At 33.7% G+C, this 15,017-nt stretch overlaps 1 protein-coding gene across 2 annotated transcripts; it reads right to left on the minus strand.

Moving 5' to 3' along the window:
- Positions 1–1,380: 1,380 nt before the first annotated feature.
- LOC110021986 lies at positions 1,381–9,202 on the minus strand. 2 transcript variants are annotated; one of them, XM_020720736.1, is made up of 3 exons: positions 9,039–9,202; positions 8,331–8,943; positions 1,381–2,112 (listed from the first exon to the last, which is right to left on the minus strand). In XM_020720736.1, exons 2-3 carry the CDS (start codon positions 8,826–8,828, stop codon positions 1,471–1,473), a joined length of 1,140 nt encoding a protein of 379 aa, XP_020576395.1. In that variant the 5' UTR covers positions 8,829–8,943; positions 9,039–9,202; the 3' UTR covers positions 1,381–1,470. The 2 variants fall into 2 exon arrangements, with proteins under 2 accessions (XP_020576395.1, XP_020576394.1); XM_020720735.1 differs by having other exon boundaries at positions 8,331–9,202.
- Positions 9,203–15,017: the final 5,815 nt, after the last annotated feature.

Genomic DNA, 15,017 nt, shown 5'->3' on the forward strand with positions numbered 1-15,017 from the left:
ATGAGTTTTTTGTAACTATATACGAAAATACCTAATTTCTCATATCTTTTACACATTTTGTCGCTCTCTCCCTCCAAACTCAATTTCTTGGGGTTTATTCGCGGACAAATTTGGATCCCTATACTATAATATGATAATCCATTTGAAATTAGAATAAAGGAAACTATATATGAAAATACCTAATTTCTCATATCTTTTACAGATTTTGTCGCTCTCTCCCTCCAAACTCAATTTCCTGGGGTTTATTCACGGACAAATTTGGATCCCTAAACTATAATATGATAATCCATTTGAAATTAGAATAAAAATTAACAATCATTTGAATTATTAAGAAAATTTGAATAATTCCTAGGATCATATAAAACATTTTTCAACTTATTAGCAACAACAATTGTAAAATGTACATCCAACAAATAATATCTTATTTGATTTTAAAAAAAAAAGTTTTCCTAAAATTTATATCTTATGGTATATAATTCTTCAAATACTTATTATAAATAAAGATATATTTTTTATTTTTAAATACATGCGAAAACATCAGGTTAGAGCCATGAAAAGCCAGGGTTCCAGAATAAAAGGCCTAAGCGAGCGAGATTAACGTGCTAACCAAGTAAACCACGCACATCGGTGAGGCCAACATCTTTAACTAATCAGCGCAAAGAATGGAGCGCTTATGCATACCATAGGTACAACTTCCAATTATTTTGCTCCACATAATTAATATCAACATTTTTAAAATTGGGTCCATTGTCATACACTTTTTTTGGAGTGAGGGTGGTTTTAAATTGGCGACTGTATGCAACTCTGCATACGGTTGCCATATGCAATAATTTTTCTAAACAATGGGTTGCATAGCACATAAATTAATTTGGAAAGATAGATCATAGATGCCCCAATATATTAAAATTTCATTTGAGAAGACGATGAACCTTTACTGTATTACAGTGAATACCATCACAAAAAATTTTCGTTTGATAGAACAGCGCTTTTGGAGCATCTCCAAAAATTATTCATGAAAATGACAATTTTTCACCATTTTGATCCACAAAAAATCTTCTTCTTATCACCAACATGAATTTCAAAAAAATTTCAAACAACCTAAATGATTGTTCAAGTTAATATCCTAATTAGAAATCATGCAAACATCCAAGAAGCCACGTGATGGCATTTGTTGTCCATACACAGCTCTGCGTCCAGACTCCAGATGCAATATTTTTTCGTGCCAGTGGCCTTCATTCGAATTCACTCACCACCACAAAAACAATTTTTTGCTCACAATGACATGTTTAAATTACACGTATGATGTTAGATAAAAGTTGCAATCCAAAGATTACAAATATTTGAAACAAAGCTGCGCCAAACAGACCCACAATCAAGCTATAATCCCCTCAAAACAAACTCATTCAATGATCACAAAGGTAGAGCATAAGCTCCACTGAAAGTTAATAACAAATGTATTCGTCATCTTGATCATCTAAATCCAAGTACAGAGGAAGCTAAGTGTAGCAAAGGCTGCAACGCACTGGGAGCAAATTTCCGAGCAAACAACACACAAACAGAAGAACGCTGACCATTATACAAACAATCCTGACCATCAAGAATTCTCTTGAAGAATTCTTCAGATACATCAGCCTCCCCAAATGTGGCAGGGTGAGAGCCACCCCTAGACCAATCTGTAAAAGTGATGCTCCTGTTTGCTATCAGACTTGATCTCATAATGTGAAGCAGAGTGGGGAAATAATGCTCATCGACATAGCATGGCGGTTTGCAGAACGCCTCGAAAGCTAAGTAGTATTTCGTGTCTTGCACCATATGAGCAGCAAGCTTTCGATCGACTTCGAACCACTGTGAACCTTTGCGCCACTGGCTGATGTTGATGAGGGGTGCCATTTGTGGAATGTATCTTCCCCTTGCATGAGGACCGGGGTCATCGAAGGAGTCCACAAAGCTGGTGTTTGATTCCTTTAGGTGAGTGTAGATTATACTGAAGCTGTGGAGAGGAATGCATGACTCGGAGAGAAGAACGAACCATTGGTTGGAAAGGTCGAGCAGCGCATTTGCGAGAAGCCGCCTCTCTGCATCGCACATGCTTATTTTTCCCCACTCTGTTACCTGAGATGATAGATGAGCTGACAAATAAGGTTGGTGTGAAACAGAATAGTTATTGGTTTTCAGATTGTTAGGCCTCATTTTGGGATCAATTTTATTTTTTTGGTTTCTATTTATTATTATTATTTAATTTTATTTATGTTTAGATTTGAATTAAAACATGTTTGCTTATGATAGTTATTTTTAAAAATACTAAATATTTCTAAAAATAAGGTGATTTATTTTAATATATATATATATATATATATATTATTTTTATTTTTTTTATTTTATTTTCATTATTTTTATTTTATTTTTAAAAAAGGAATGACCGGAGGTTATGATACCGGTCACCCCTCATGGGTCTAATAATTTGAGTACCGCATCCTACACTCGGGGGAATCGAATCCCATACCAGAATGGACAACTGACAAGCATATGCCCGACCAACTGATCTGAATACACAACGTTTGATTTATATATATACTATCTAAACATAATTTCAAAAGTAAAAGTAAAACAAAAATTGAGCAGGTTCATGTCAAGTCTGTTTCAAAGTTCAAAGTAACCCAGTAAGGCAAGTAGAAGGAAAACAGAGAACTCTATAAACTAACCACTAACTACCTAAGTTCATTATGAAGTCATTAGGTTCACAATGAATTCTATGCATTCATTATGAACTCATTAGAGCCATAGTGAAACTCACTAGAGTCATAATAAAATCGTAAATGATCAGAATCAAATTTAAGTCATCAGTCATGATAAACTGGACAGAATAATACTAAACTAGTTAAGTCACAACAAATCGTCAAAATCATATTGAATTCATCAGTCACAATTAACACGGTATAAACATACTAAACTCCTCAAAATCATAAAGGTTGCTAGCTACACTTTTAAAAGCTAATCTTCACATCCAGCCAACATCAAAGACTTTATCAGATAGTTGGTAATCCTATCTAAGAATCCACGATCTCACTTACGAAGCCGATAGCTTGGCAATCCTATCTAAGAATCCACGATCTCACTTATCTCAATTACCACCTCTATATTCCTCTGTGTGAGCGGGGGCGATTTTGTAAGAAAGAGTCAAAGAGTTTGTGAGGGATTGGTGAGCAACTACTTAGCAGGATTGTCCAAGATACTTGGTGATCATTAGTGGAAAAGTAGAGGAACCCAAATTCGCAACTTAAGGGTGTAATTTGTTTAATGATTTTTTTTTCTAAACTCATTATGTACTTTACAGGCTTTGATAAATAAAATATTTATTTTGTTGATTTAAAACATGAATTGTCACTAATCCTCTTTTCTCCTCTGATTTGGTAAGTAGAAATTCTAGGTTTTGATGTTGTTTATGTGACTTGCATGAAACAATATTGTGATGGTATTTTATCAGTTAAATCTTCATTTATATTCGATGTGGCCAATTGAATTGTTAAAAATCATTGTGAAATTTGACTTTTGGGAGAATCCTTAGTAGAACTGTTAAAAATCGTAGTGAAATTTGACTTTTGGGAGAATCCTTAGTAGAACAATAAGGATAAAATTCATTAGCTAGAAGAATAAGAATATTGCCCTTGGTTTAGTGCTATCTTGTAAGGAAAACTTCATCTTGAGAATTTCATTGGATTTAGGGAGCTAAAGTGGTTAATTGTCCTAATTTTCTTATTGCCACAAGAAGGGGCTAAGGAAAAAAATTGACCTGATAGACACCGTCAATAAAAAAATTAGGATCCAAATTTAGTTCACACTTTGTCTACCCTAGGTTTTTAGGATCCAAATTAGGGGAGATATTTTCACTTACAAGATTGACCTCTCATGTTTAAAGTAGGATTTTTGTTTTCACAAAAATTAAGTTACAGACTTAAAAAAATCACCAACAATCAAACCTTCAGGCTAAACTAAAAGAAAGTACGCTAGAAAATTTTCACACTTTAGACATTTGCTCGTTACTTGTGGGAACGATGGACGAACTCTATTTCGTATACTATTTGGATGACACATGTACTTGCATGATTCGGCGATAATTCGTAGCATTTTGTCCGTACAACTATTTTTTTTACTTGCACGTACAATACTTTGTTATCTAATTTACTTGTAAGTTTTTAGATTTTCATGCTAGTTTATGTTCTTTCTAATTACCTTTCAAATCCTATGAGTTTTTTAAGTGATTAAATTAGTTTTTGATCCCCAATCACTCTCCCCTCCTAGAGTGCCATAGTTATCTCACAATATTACCATTCATAATAATCTCAAATAGAGAAGCTAAATTTATTCATTATTTCTAAAAATTTGATGAAAATTTTTTAGGACAAAATTAAAATTTTTATCTACATTAAACCCCTAATAGATGGTCAGAGAGATGTTGTGAACATATCCTTAAGTGATTTAATAAGATAGAACATCAGCACTTGGGACCCGCATCTATTTAATTCTAAATTTGCATATATTAACAGTATTTCTAGAAAAACTCAGAAAATACCTTTTGAAATTGTTTATGATTATAACATAAAGAAACTTATTGATCTAGCTGATATTTCTCATCAATCCTTTTTAAATGCTGCATTTACCAAGTAGCGAATCCAATTAAGTAAAAATAGATATGCAAATGTTGCAAATTCTAAACCCTCCTAAAGGTGATCATGGCTTAATTCTAATTCATCCTAAGCATTATCCTAGAAAATATAACAAGTTATATGTGGCTTGTAGCTAAATCCTTAAGCAACCTGGATTAAATACTTGTCTCCTCAAATTGCATTTTGATACATGCAAAAGTCTTGTTTTTAATATTGAGTATAAACTGCCTTATTATGCCTCAAGCATCAAGATTTGCAAAATAAACCTATTATGAAAAAAACAAATAAAATTTTGCAGCCATAGCTCTTAGATATTTATGACAACATTTAAAAAAAAGAAACTCTTAGCACTAGTACAAACATCACCATGATTCCTGGTCAGAATAAAAATCAAAGCCCTTCTAAACACTTAAAATGATCAAAACAAACTTGAATAAGTCTACCTATAAACTAGTAAATGAGCATTAAGATTGTAATCTTTGCAAACCAGGGTTCTTTGAGGTTTGGTGAGGCTGAAGCAACATCAACATAGAGGATAATGATAAAATCACAAACTAAGGCACCGCATATAAATTTTAGCTATTTATCATGCAAAACTATCCAAGCAAGCCCATGGATGATCCCACTTCCCTACGACATGAATAGAGAATAATTAAGAAGCTTTATTTGAGGTCTTTTGAAGGATAGGTGGGCTACATGTTATGAGAGTGCCTAGCCTAAGAGCAAATTTGTCTATTGTACGCATAAGGGTAATTTAGTTTTTTATTATTTTTATTGTTGGGTATAAATAGGTTTGTTATGTCTAGGGTTAGTTTTTATGCATGAGATTGAGTTTGTGAGAGATTTCCTACCTCTCGAATTGTAGGAATTAGGAAAGACAACCCTCCTCTCGAATTGTAGGTGTTTAAAGATTGTTCGTTGGAACGTTTCCAAGCCATTCGGGAAGGAGACCTACACGAGCAATTCTATGCCTTGGCTCAGGAGGGAACGGTCATGAAATATAGAAAGAGATTCGAACTATTGTCGGGATGACTGTGGGAGATTTCTGAAGCAGGACTGAAAGAAAATTTCATGAAGGGCTTAAAGCCCGACATACGGGCAGTATTCTGATTACTTAGACTGCGAGGATTGAGGGAGATGTTGGAGCTAGCTCAGATGGTGGAGGATAAGATCCAAATGAAGAAAGCTAGTAGGAACAACACAGTTGGAGCGTCGTACGGAACAACTGCAATCATGAAGATGTCAAGGGTTCAAACAATGGAAGTTTACAGGGAGGCTGCACGGGACTCAAATAATGGACCAAGACCAGGAGCAACACTCAAGCATCTTACAGAGACAGAGATTCGGGAAAAGCGAGCTAAAGGGTTATGTTTTCGGTGTGATGAGAAGTTTATCCCACTACAGGGAGGCTGCACGGGACCCAAATAATGGACCATGACCAGAAGCAACACTCAAGCATCTTACAGAGACAGTGATTCGGGAAAAGCGAGCCAAAGAGTTATGTTTTCGGTGTGATGAGAAGTTTATCCCAGGACACCATTGCAAGGATCGAAAACTACAAATTCTCATAGTATAAGATGAAGAGGTACAGAATGACGAAATCGAGACAGTTGTGGGAGAAGAAGAGGAACACTCTCATTTTTTCCCACTTCGGGGGGGATTATTGTTACAAGGGTGCCTAGCCTAAGGGTAAATTTATTTTTTGTACGCCTAAGGGCAATTTAGTCTTTTATTATTATTATTATTATTATTTAGTATAAATAGGCTTGATATGTCTCAGGTTAGTTTTTATGCATGAGTTTGAGTTGTGAGTCTTTAGATCTAGGCTTCGGGAGAGATTTCCTACCTCTCGAATTGTAGGAATTGGGAGACACCGCCTACCTCTCGAATTGTAGGTGCTTATCTTTGTTTTATTGTTGAGTTGTTTGATTTATTCACCGCCTACCTCTCGAATTGTAGGTGTTTATCTTTGTTTTATTGTTGAGTTGTTTGATTTATTAAGGAAATATTGTATTTGCCCTAATTTTTCTGAAAAGAGTGCAAATTATGTGGTCGAATGTATCACTGCACTGATAAAAAAGTGAAAATCTTTAAAGATTCGTTTCTAACAAATCTGAGGAAAGTACCATCTAAACTTAGGATTTACGATGCCTTGATGCTTGCTAAGGAGATGATGAGACATTGGCAAGAGCTTTACTGGATCTTGAGAACTATTTGACCCAATTAAGAAGCTTAATGTGAGGCCTTCTAAGGGATTGGTCGGCCAAATAATAATAAAAAAAAAGTGAATATCTTCAAAGATTGGTTGATCTCACGGCTACATGTCATATATGGGATAGACAAATTTCATTGCTTGTGAAAGCTTTAAATTTTGTATAATTTTCCCGATTTTATTGTCCATTGCATTAGGATAACTCACCAATCCATGTAATAACAGTTTACTGGTTGCTAAGGTTGTTCCATACTTGGGTAGGTTAGGAAAAAACTATATAAGTAAGATATTGCCTTATACATTTTGAATTCATTGAACAATATTACATTTTGCTTGTATAAAATACATATAAAAATGCTAGGTGCTGGCTCTACTCTTTTGGGGAATCGTAGTGACTAATCTCCTAGGGATTTAGTGAGTTCTTAGTTATCTTTTCCCATTTATAGTCTACTCTCTCATCATAATTGCTCTCTCCTCTTAGTTAGGCTCTAGCTCAGAGCCTTTCAACTCCAATTTATCCCCAACTCCTTCAAAACCTTCCTATACATACCCCCAAAACCTTTAATACTTTCCAAAACCTTAACACCTTATTAACCAAAATTATCCGAGACAAAAAAAAAACAATATAGGAAGAATTTATTGATGTGAATAATAAGATTACAAAATTTACAACTATTAAAATACTAATGAAATACACATGAAAACACATAAACTAGTTCTCTAACATCCCAACAGTTTGATTTGAAGCTCCTTATCCTTTTCTCTAAGAAAAGCATCAAATAGTTCACCAAAACAAATGTCATAAAATTTCCTTCTAATCTGTTAACTTTCAAAAGTCTTCATCAATTATTTCATAAACATCATGTTCAGGTGGATTGTATCATAACTTTTGACTTTGTTAGCTGTAGCATCCATAAGCATCATATAGTTCACTAATTACTTCCACCAATAACAAGTATTTTAACATAAAATGACAACTTAGATATTCAAAAATGACACTTGGGATCCAAACCAGTGCCATGACCCAGTCTGCCGCACTAAAAATCCAGCATAAAATGAGGTGTAAAACAAACACAATCAACAATTATCCTCTTCCTTGTGCAAAAACAAGGCATAAAATAATCTATGATTTAACATAAGCTTATCTTCTCAAAGTAATAAGAAATTTTCTTTTATATAAGAATATACAAACTCATTGCGTAAAACCCATCAAGAACTTCAACATAGAAGTACAATATAAAAATTACAGAAAAGAAAGAGTGACGCGTGAAGGCAACTGAGACCTACCAGATGAAGTAAAATAATCTTTTAATGAAAGTTATGCCTCCTACTTTTTGAACCAACTCAATCTACCCAACTCAAAGTTCTAGCACACATTTCATTAAAAAAATAAGAACTAAAAAGAGCATGACATTGTTCCAAATATATTTTAAAAAATCATAAAAAAAAAATACCTGGCTAGGAATTTGCCTGTTGTAGAACACAGATTCAGGAGGGAAACTGGCTTTGTAGCCTGGCAGAGAATGAACATAGATAGAATAAAGACCTTCGTTCCCTTTGAAGAATCTCTCCCAAAGTGGAGAAAGAGGCAAAGGCCCTCTGGTCAAGAACATGAAAGCCACCTTTGGGACTCCATTAAATGGATACTCTTTCGCAAAGCTAGCGGCCCTGAAAAGCTCCTCATCACTCATATTATGCATCAGGCTCGAAGACGGCTTAATCCAACGGTCAAAAACACTCGGCTCCTTACTGACACATGGAAAAACCAGAGGGCTCGAAGTCCGCAAAACTGTTTTGGGAGAATCGTAGTACCGATAACCAAAGAACGAAGCAGCAGAAGCCAGAAGAAAAAATGGCAGAAAGCACTTCATGACACTTGAAATAAAAAATCTGGATTGCAACTTTGGAGATAAATCCTTGCCATCATCGGCATGGAAAACTCTGGGCAACATCTCCAAGCAATCAAAGGAAGACCCCGAGCAGCGATTCTGAGTTCTGAGCTGTATCAAAATCTTTTCTTTAAGTTGAAAAGAGCGGGCTTTCTCACACACCAAAGGTCTGTAAGGGCTGTGTTTGGGAGAATAGGTTGGAGAAGATGAAAATCGTAGGGTTGATGTTCAGGGAAAACCGAATATAAATGATTAAATGAATGATCGGCTCACTGTGTCGAGTGCAGCACAAAATCTTCGCGAATCACACAGTTTAAGATGAGTAGATTAGAAATGGGAATCGACGAGGATTGTTCCTGGGCTGGCGCTGGTGGGAGCTGACCGAAGAGTCCACAGTGATGCACCAAGCAGAAAAGATGAAGTCAGCGAGACGAGACCTTTTTTAACCTCTCATAATCTCCGTTTTAAATTACAAATTTAAACTTATACACTATACAGAGGAAGCCGATCCGGGCCGGGGTATTATAAGTCAACAATTAGGCCCATAAATGAAGCACAATACAACTGAAGTTGTAGCTCCATTAATATTTTGTTCATATTTATTCAAATTAATAAATGAATAAATTTTAATATTTTATTAGAGTCTAAGATTAAATGTATAAAATTTGAGTCCAACTAGTTTATTAATATTCATGAACAAATTAATTTATAGTTCAAAAAATAATATTTTAAATGCTCTGTATTTCAACGAGTAGCTTTTTGACTACTGTATTTCCCTTAGAAATCAAGTGATCAAGATTGAGTTAGACCACCATTTTTAATCTATGGTGGTTGCACTATTGTATAGTGTAATTGTAGTAGATCTCATTTCATTCTCAATCCCAATGAGACATGTAGAATGGAAGACTGTGCTTCACCATTGATTAGGTTAGGTTCATAAAATTTTGTTAAGAAAATCCAAATAGTGGATTTTTAAAGGTAGTGATTTAGCATATTTGCTCGCACGCCATATAATGCATGTGATGTGCTATTCAAGATTGGATTATAGAGTCCATCGCCTCAGCATTGCCTATACAACATCTTGACACCATATGTCTTATTTTTACATGAAGGCCATAGCGTGTTAATGCTGCTTTTGTGGTGTTGTTGTGATAATTGTCATAATGTATCACGTTACATTTTATTGTCATAATATTCTAAGAAGTAGCATGAAGAGCATGTTGTTATCATGTTATCTAATACAACATTTTGGATAGGGCTATGTAGCACCTCAGTCCTAAACAACTAGTGCCTTGATGCTATGTCGGTAGTGCCCTACACTACTCAACTGGCGCTTCAAGTGTGCACCTCTATAATGTTATTTAAATATCACTACAAAGTGGGTGTTCCTCATGTGTTTGAGATTATATTTCAAACAATTATTCATGTTAATTGCATGCAAAAAAAAAAACCTCTCTATGCAAATTACATTGCTTTGTGAAACCAAGTAGCACTTGCATATAAATCTAGGATAAAGCAAGCACTTCAATGTTGGGACTTATGTAGATATGTGAGTTAACTTGTGATTATAATATATTAGTGGGCATTATTTTTTAGTATATGTAAGAACTAAAATTTTCCTTTTTCCGCTCACCCGCACATTAGCCTCCAACTTGCATAAGTCACGCAACTAATTTATTTACCTTTGTTGCTTTTCTGCTTTCGCCACCTTCCTGATCTTGACTCCTGCGATACTTTCTTTCCTTTTTCTCCTTTCCATTCTTAGCACCGTCTCTTTCAGCTATTTAGGGAAGATGGAAGCTTAAGGCATTGCAAATTTCTACCCTACAACCATTGATCTCCATTTATCTAAAAATCATTGCCTTTATGGTCGAACCATTGCAATACAACCACAATTAGAGCTAGCCAAGAAGCAAACTAAAACTCCTATCTTTCTCCTCCTAATAATAGCTTCACAGCCCTGTCTCCTTACCATCATAGCAGAGACCTAAAGTGAGCTCACTCCTCCTTGCTTTCCACTTCTCCTTCTTTCAATAATATTATTATCAAAGTTATAATCAATTAGATTTAACATTTTCCTTAAAATCCCATTAGGTTGGAAGAAGGAAAATTGCAAATCAACCCTTAGACCTAACCTAATAATCATAATACATTTAATTGCATAATTGTTAATTTTTGTGGATTCTAATTTGTGTAGGATTTGCTAGTCAACACTGGTTGAACAAAGAAATTTGGAGATTCACGTTCATCTCGAGGCAAGTAACAGTTCTTTGTTAAACGATAAACTTACCCTTCTTTGTTAGGGTGTTATCCATACTATTTGTATTAAATTCCTAGCTAATTGTAGGTTTGTCATTTGTATCAATTAACATCAATTTGATATGTTAAAAAAACATTATTATATTTTCATAATATTTCTAAATACTAGTTGACATGTTATAGTTATATTCATGTGCTTTGATTACAGTGTATGTTATATATATATATATATATATATGTATGTATGTATGTAGTGGATTTTCATTGAATTGGTGCAAACTTCTCTTTGTTTTAGGGTGTCGCAGAAAATCCATTATATAACACACACACACACACACATACTACACTTCTATTTAATTAGGTAGTGTTAATAGATTTAAAAATTATACATATATAAACACACCCAATGTTGTAACCTATAAATATCTACAGAAAAGTACATGTGTTCAAATCACTCATATTCACAATCATAAAAATTTGATATTCTTTGAAACTTTATGTAATATATATAATGAATTGTCCATTTTTATTGTTCATACTGTATGCACGGTTCCTTATCATTTATGCTTTAGAAAATAGATGTTATTTACTTAGTTTAATTTGCCAAACTCACCCGTTGATATTTTTATAAAGAATATTTTACTGAGTTACTTGAAGAAGCATCTCCATCGGAGTAGACTTTCCAGCTGTAAATTTATGTTTGATATTTTCAATTTTGCGTTAGTTATTTCCTTTTTGAGTTTGGGTACTTATCTCCCTATTATTATTTTGGTTTCTTGCAGTTATTTCTTTATTTTAAAACATTCAAATATTTTAAATGAAGATCGTGTCTTTGTGATTCAGGTGTAGCTCCTGGCTTAATTTTTGTGCAAATTTCTTATACGTGGTTGTTGTCAATCTGGGATATTGTGTTCTTCTTAAGCCTATGCCTAGGTCCCAAGAAGATTTGAAATTCCACAAAGATAACTCTCGTCTCTATCTTTATGTCGTCCTCAATAATTTCAGATCTCTACCAATGGTTGCGAGATCCAGAATAAAATATTTCTATTTTAGGTGGATTTCGCTGTTAACCTAATTGTTCCACTACGCTTTTGTCGAAATCGTAAATCACAATAGATTTTAACGTCCTAACAAGCCAAGTTAGGAGTAAACGAAGACCAGAAGGTTAACCAACAATATTTATCAAATTAAAATGCAAAAAAATAGTATATGAGAAAATCAAACTAAGAAATCCATCCAAAAATCACAGAGGCATTAAAAGTTATTTAGCTACTCATGGCTCAAAAGAAAAACAAAGAAAATTTCATTGAATTAAATCTACAAGAAATATTTTTATTGAAATAAAAATAACTTATAGCTCTTTGATCTCCTGTCTAAAAAGAACTATACTCAACTTCTCTCCGGGCCTCTCTCAAAAAAACAAAACAAAGAAAACTCAGAGGAGAAGAATAATTCCCTCTAAACCTAACATCCTTATGCAATCTCTCCTCCAAAAACCTCCCTAAGAGTCTTCAATTACGTTATTTTATGGCTTGAGTTCAAATTCCTTTCAAAATTTGTTAAGAATCCCGTACGAAAAAATTTTCAAAATAGAAATTATACTCCAGCGTGACCATGTCTGATCTTCGATGTAATTAAGCCACAGTCTCGGGTTGGGTGACATGGTTAGGCCGTGATTCGGCGTGGCTACGCCGATCCCTCCAAAGTGTCGCCTCCTTCAACACATTGGGAATGACCACACCCGAAAATGACGTGGCCATGTTGCTCAAGTGGCGTGGCCACATCAGATCCATGCGTGGCTACGTCGGTCCGAATTTTTCTATATATCTTCGTTTTGCTCCAATTTACATGTTAGTCCTACTGTAACATACAAAATGCAATTTCGACCTTCCATAAGCATAAAATCATATATTTAAAGTGGAAAATTGCTTTAATTAAAGCATAAAAAATGTAAAAATTTGATGCATGTTTTGGTGCGCTCTAGTTCCATTATTTTATTGGCTTTCTTTGACTATATTGTGAAAGTGTCTTTACATTGAAGCAATTGTGAGGTTCTCTAATTACTATTTCAAAATTTTATTATAAAATTTGGTTACTGTTGGACCTTCCCAACCAAATAAAATCCTCAAAAGAAAAGAAATTTAGCTTTAAAAAATCTAAGATATTTACTTTTATTTTTTTATCATCCTTATGGAGCGCCAAGGCCTTACTTAATCTATGTAAATGGCTTGATATTTTTAATGGTTACCATTGTCTGCTTGTCTATCTGATCGTTCGTTTGTTCAGCTTGAAATTTTAATGACTTCCTTTGTCTGTTTGTCTGTCTGTCCATCCATCCGACCATTCATTAGTATATCTAACTGTCCATCCATGTGTGTGTGTGTGTTTTAACAACTAAGCATTATATGGTTTTATTAACAACACTTTTTTGTGCATAGATTGATCATTAAAAAACCTTTAGAAATTTGATTGAAATTCATATTTAAATAGAAAATTACAAAGAGTCATTCCTCTTTAGTTTGTTAATTTGGTTGTTTCATGCATTAATGTTAAATATTTTTATTGATAATTAATGAAGAAATTAAATGTTACTTAAATTTCACAAATAGGAAATGGAAAAATGACCCCATCTACCCCTTCCTTTGTATGATTATAATGGATGCTTTATCTTATCTTCTTGAATATTACATGACTAATGGTTTTTATAAATCTACTAATAATGGGATCACATATTTAAGCCACTCATGTCTCCAAATGAATCTTTTGGTTTTGGAACTTGCCAAAAAAGGTACCAATTTTGACCTTCATAACATTACCTTTACTATGTTGATTATCTTGGCCAAGAGGCTAAACTTGACAAAGTTAAGATCATTTCCTCCATGAATAATAGAATCTTGGACATTTGTATAAAATCCTTTCCATTTAATACTGTAGCTTTCTACTAAATTGCTTAGGTTTACCTCTTAATCCAAGTTGAATTTAAGTGTAGCATTTCCATTCCCATTTTGGTAAGCTTAATTGTTAGTTAGGTTGTTTGAAGCCTAAAGACGTATCTTTGGAAGGTATATTTCAATTAATAAGACATTAGTTAATAACCCGTCTTCTTATTGACTATGATATGCTTCTCTTCTAAGTGCCATTGAAATTTTGACTATATTTTTTTTAACATAATAATTACTTCAAAAAAATCAAAATAATTTTTTGGAACCTTACTACCTTAAATATACACAAAGGTAGTCCATGTTTCTAGTAATTTCTACCTTTAACAATATGTATAGAATGAAAATCATTTGCAAGATTTTATATTTCAACGAGTTTTTAATTTTTTTTTTGTTGTAAGGGATTCAACATGTCAATTTACAATCTTACTATTGAAAAATATTTCTTTTTTGAAATGAATTAAAGCCTATAAATAATGAGATGGTGGTTATCGTTTTCAATTTGTGTTTGTTATACTATTTTTCTTTTTAGTAATCCTTGGATCAATGAAAAACTATTAGTCATTTCCACTTGATATTAAACATAAATGCTATAAATTTGAATTTCATAACAAAAAATGATGAATGAAAAATATAAAAAGTTCTTGTCATTATCAAGCTTCTGGCTATAAACTTAACAAAATTTGCATATTGCTGGTGATATTGAAAAGATATTGTACTTAGAGAAGGGATTTTAAGTTCAAGTCCAAAAACAAATCTTTTCTGAATTACCTGAGGTGCATTTGTTGAAGTCAACGCAGATAGTAATGACCCAAGGAAAATATGTTGAGATTTTCATACCTATTTTATACTGTTTTTAATGATATTGCACTTTAAAGAAAGGTATTTTTGATGTTTTGTTGCAGGAATGATGAATTAATGTCATTGGAGCAAAAAGCTGCAAAAAAGGAGCGAATTTGGAGCGAAAAGGACCAAAATGTGGAGATTTGAACCAGGCCACCGACGGCGTCCTCGATCCCGCCAACGACGAGTTTTTCCCGAGGCTACATGACAA

This window comes from Phalaenopsis equestris, unplaced genomic scaffold (genome assembly GCF_001263595.1).
Source record: "Phalaenopsis equestris unplaced genomic scaffold, ASM126359v1 Scaffold000159, whole genome shotgun sequence".
Taxonomy (NCBI): Eukaryota; Viridiplantae; Streptophyta; class Magnoliopsida; order Asparagales; family Orchidaceae; genus Phalaenopsis; species Phalaenopsis equestris.

Bases quoted from the DNA above. Each gene is read 5' to 3' on its own strand.
- LOC110021986 (XM_020720736.1), bottom strand. From the start codon at position 8,828: ATGTTGCCCAGAGTTTTCCATGCCGATGATGGCAAGGATTTATCTCCA. The intron at 2,113-8,330 runs GTATTTTTTTTT...CTATCATCTCAG, and splicing joins ACAGGCAAATTCCTAGCCAG to GTAACAGAGTGGGGAAAAAT.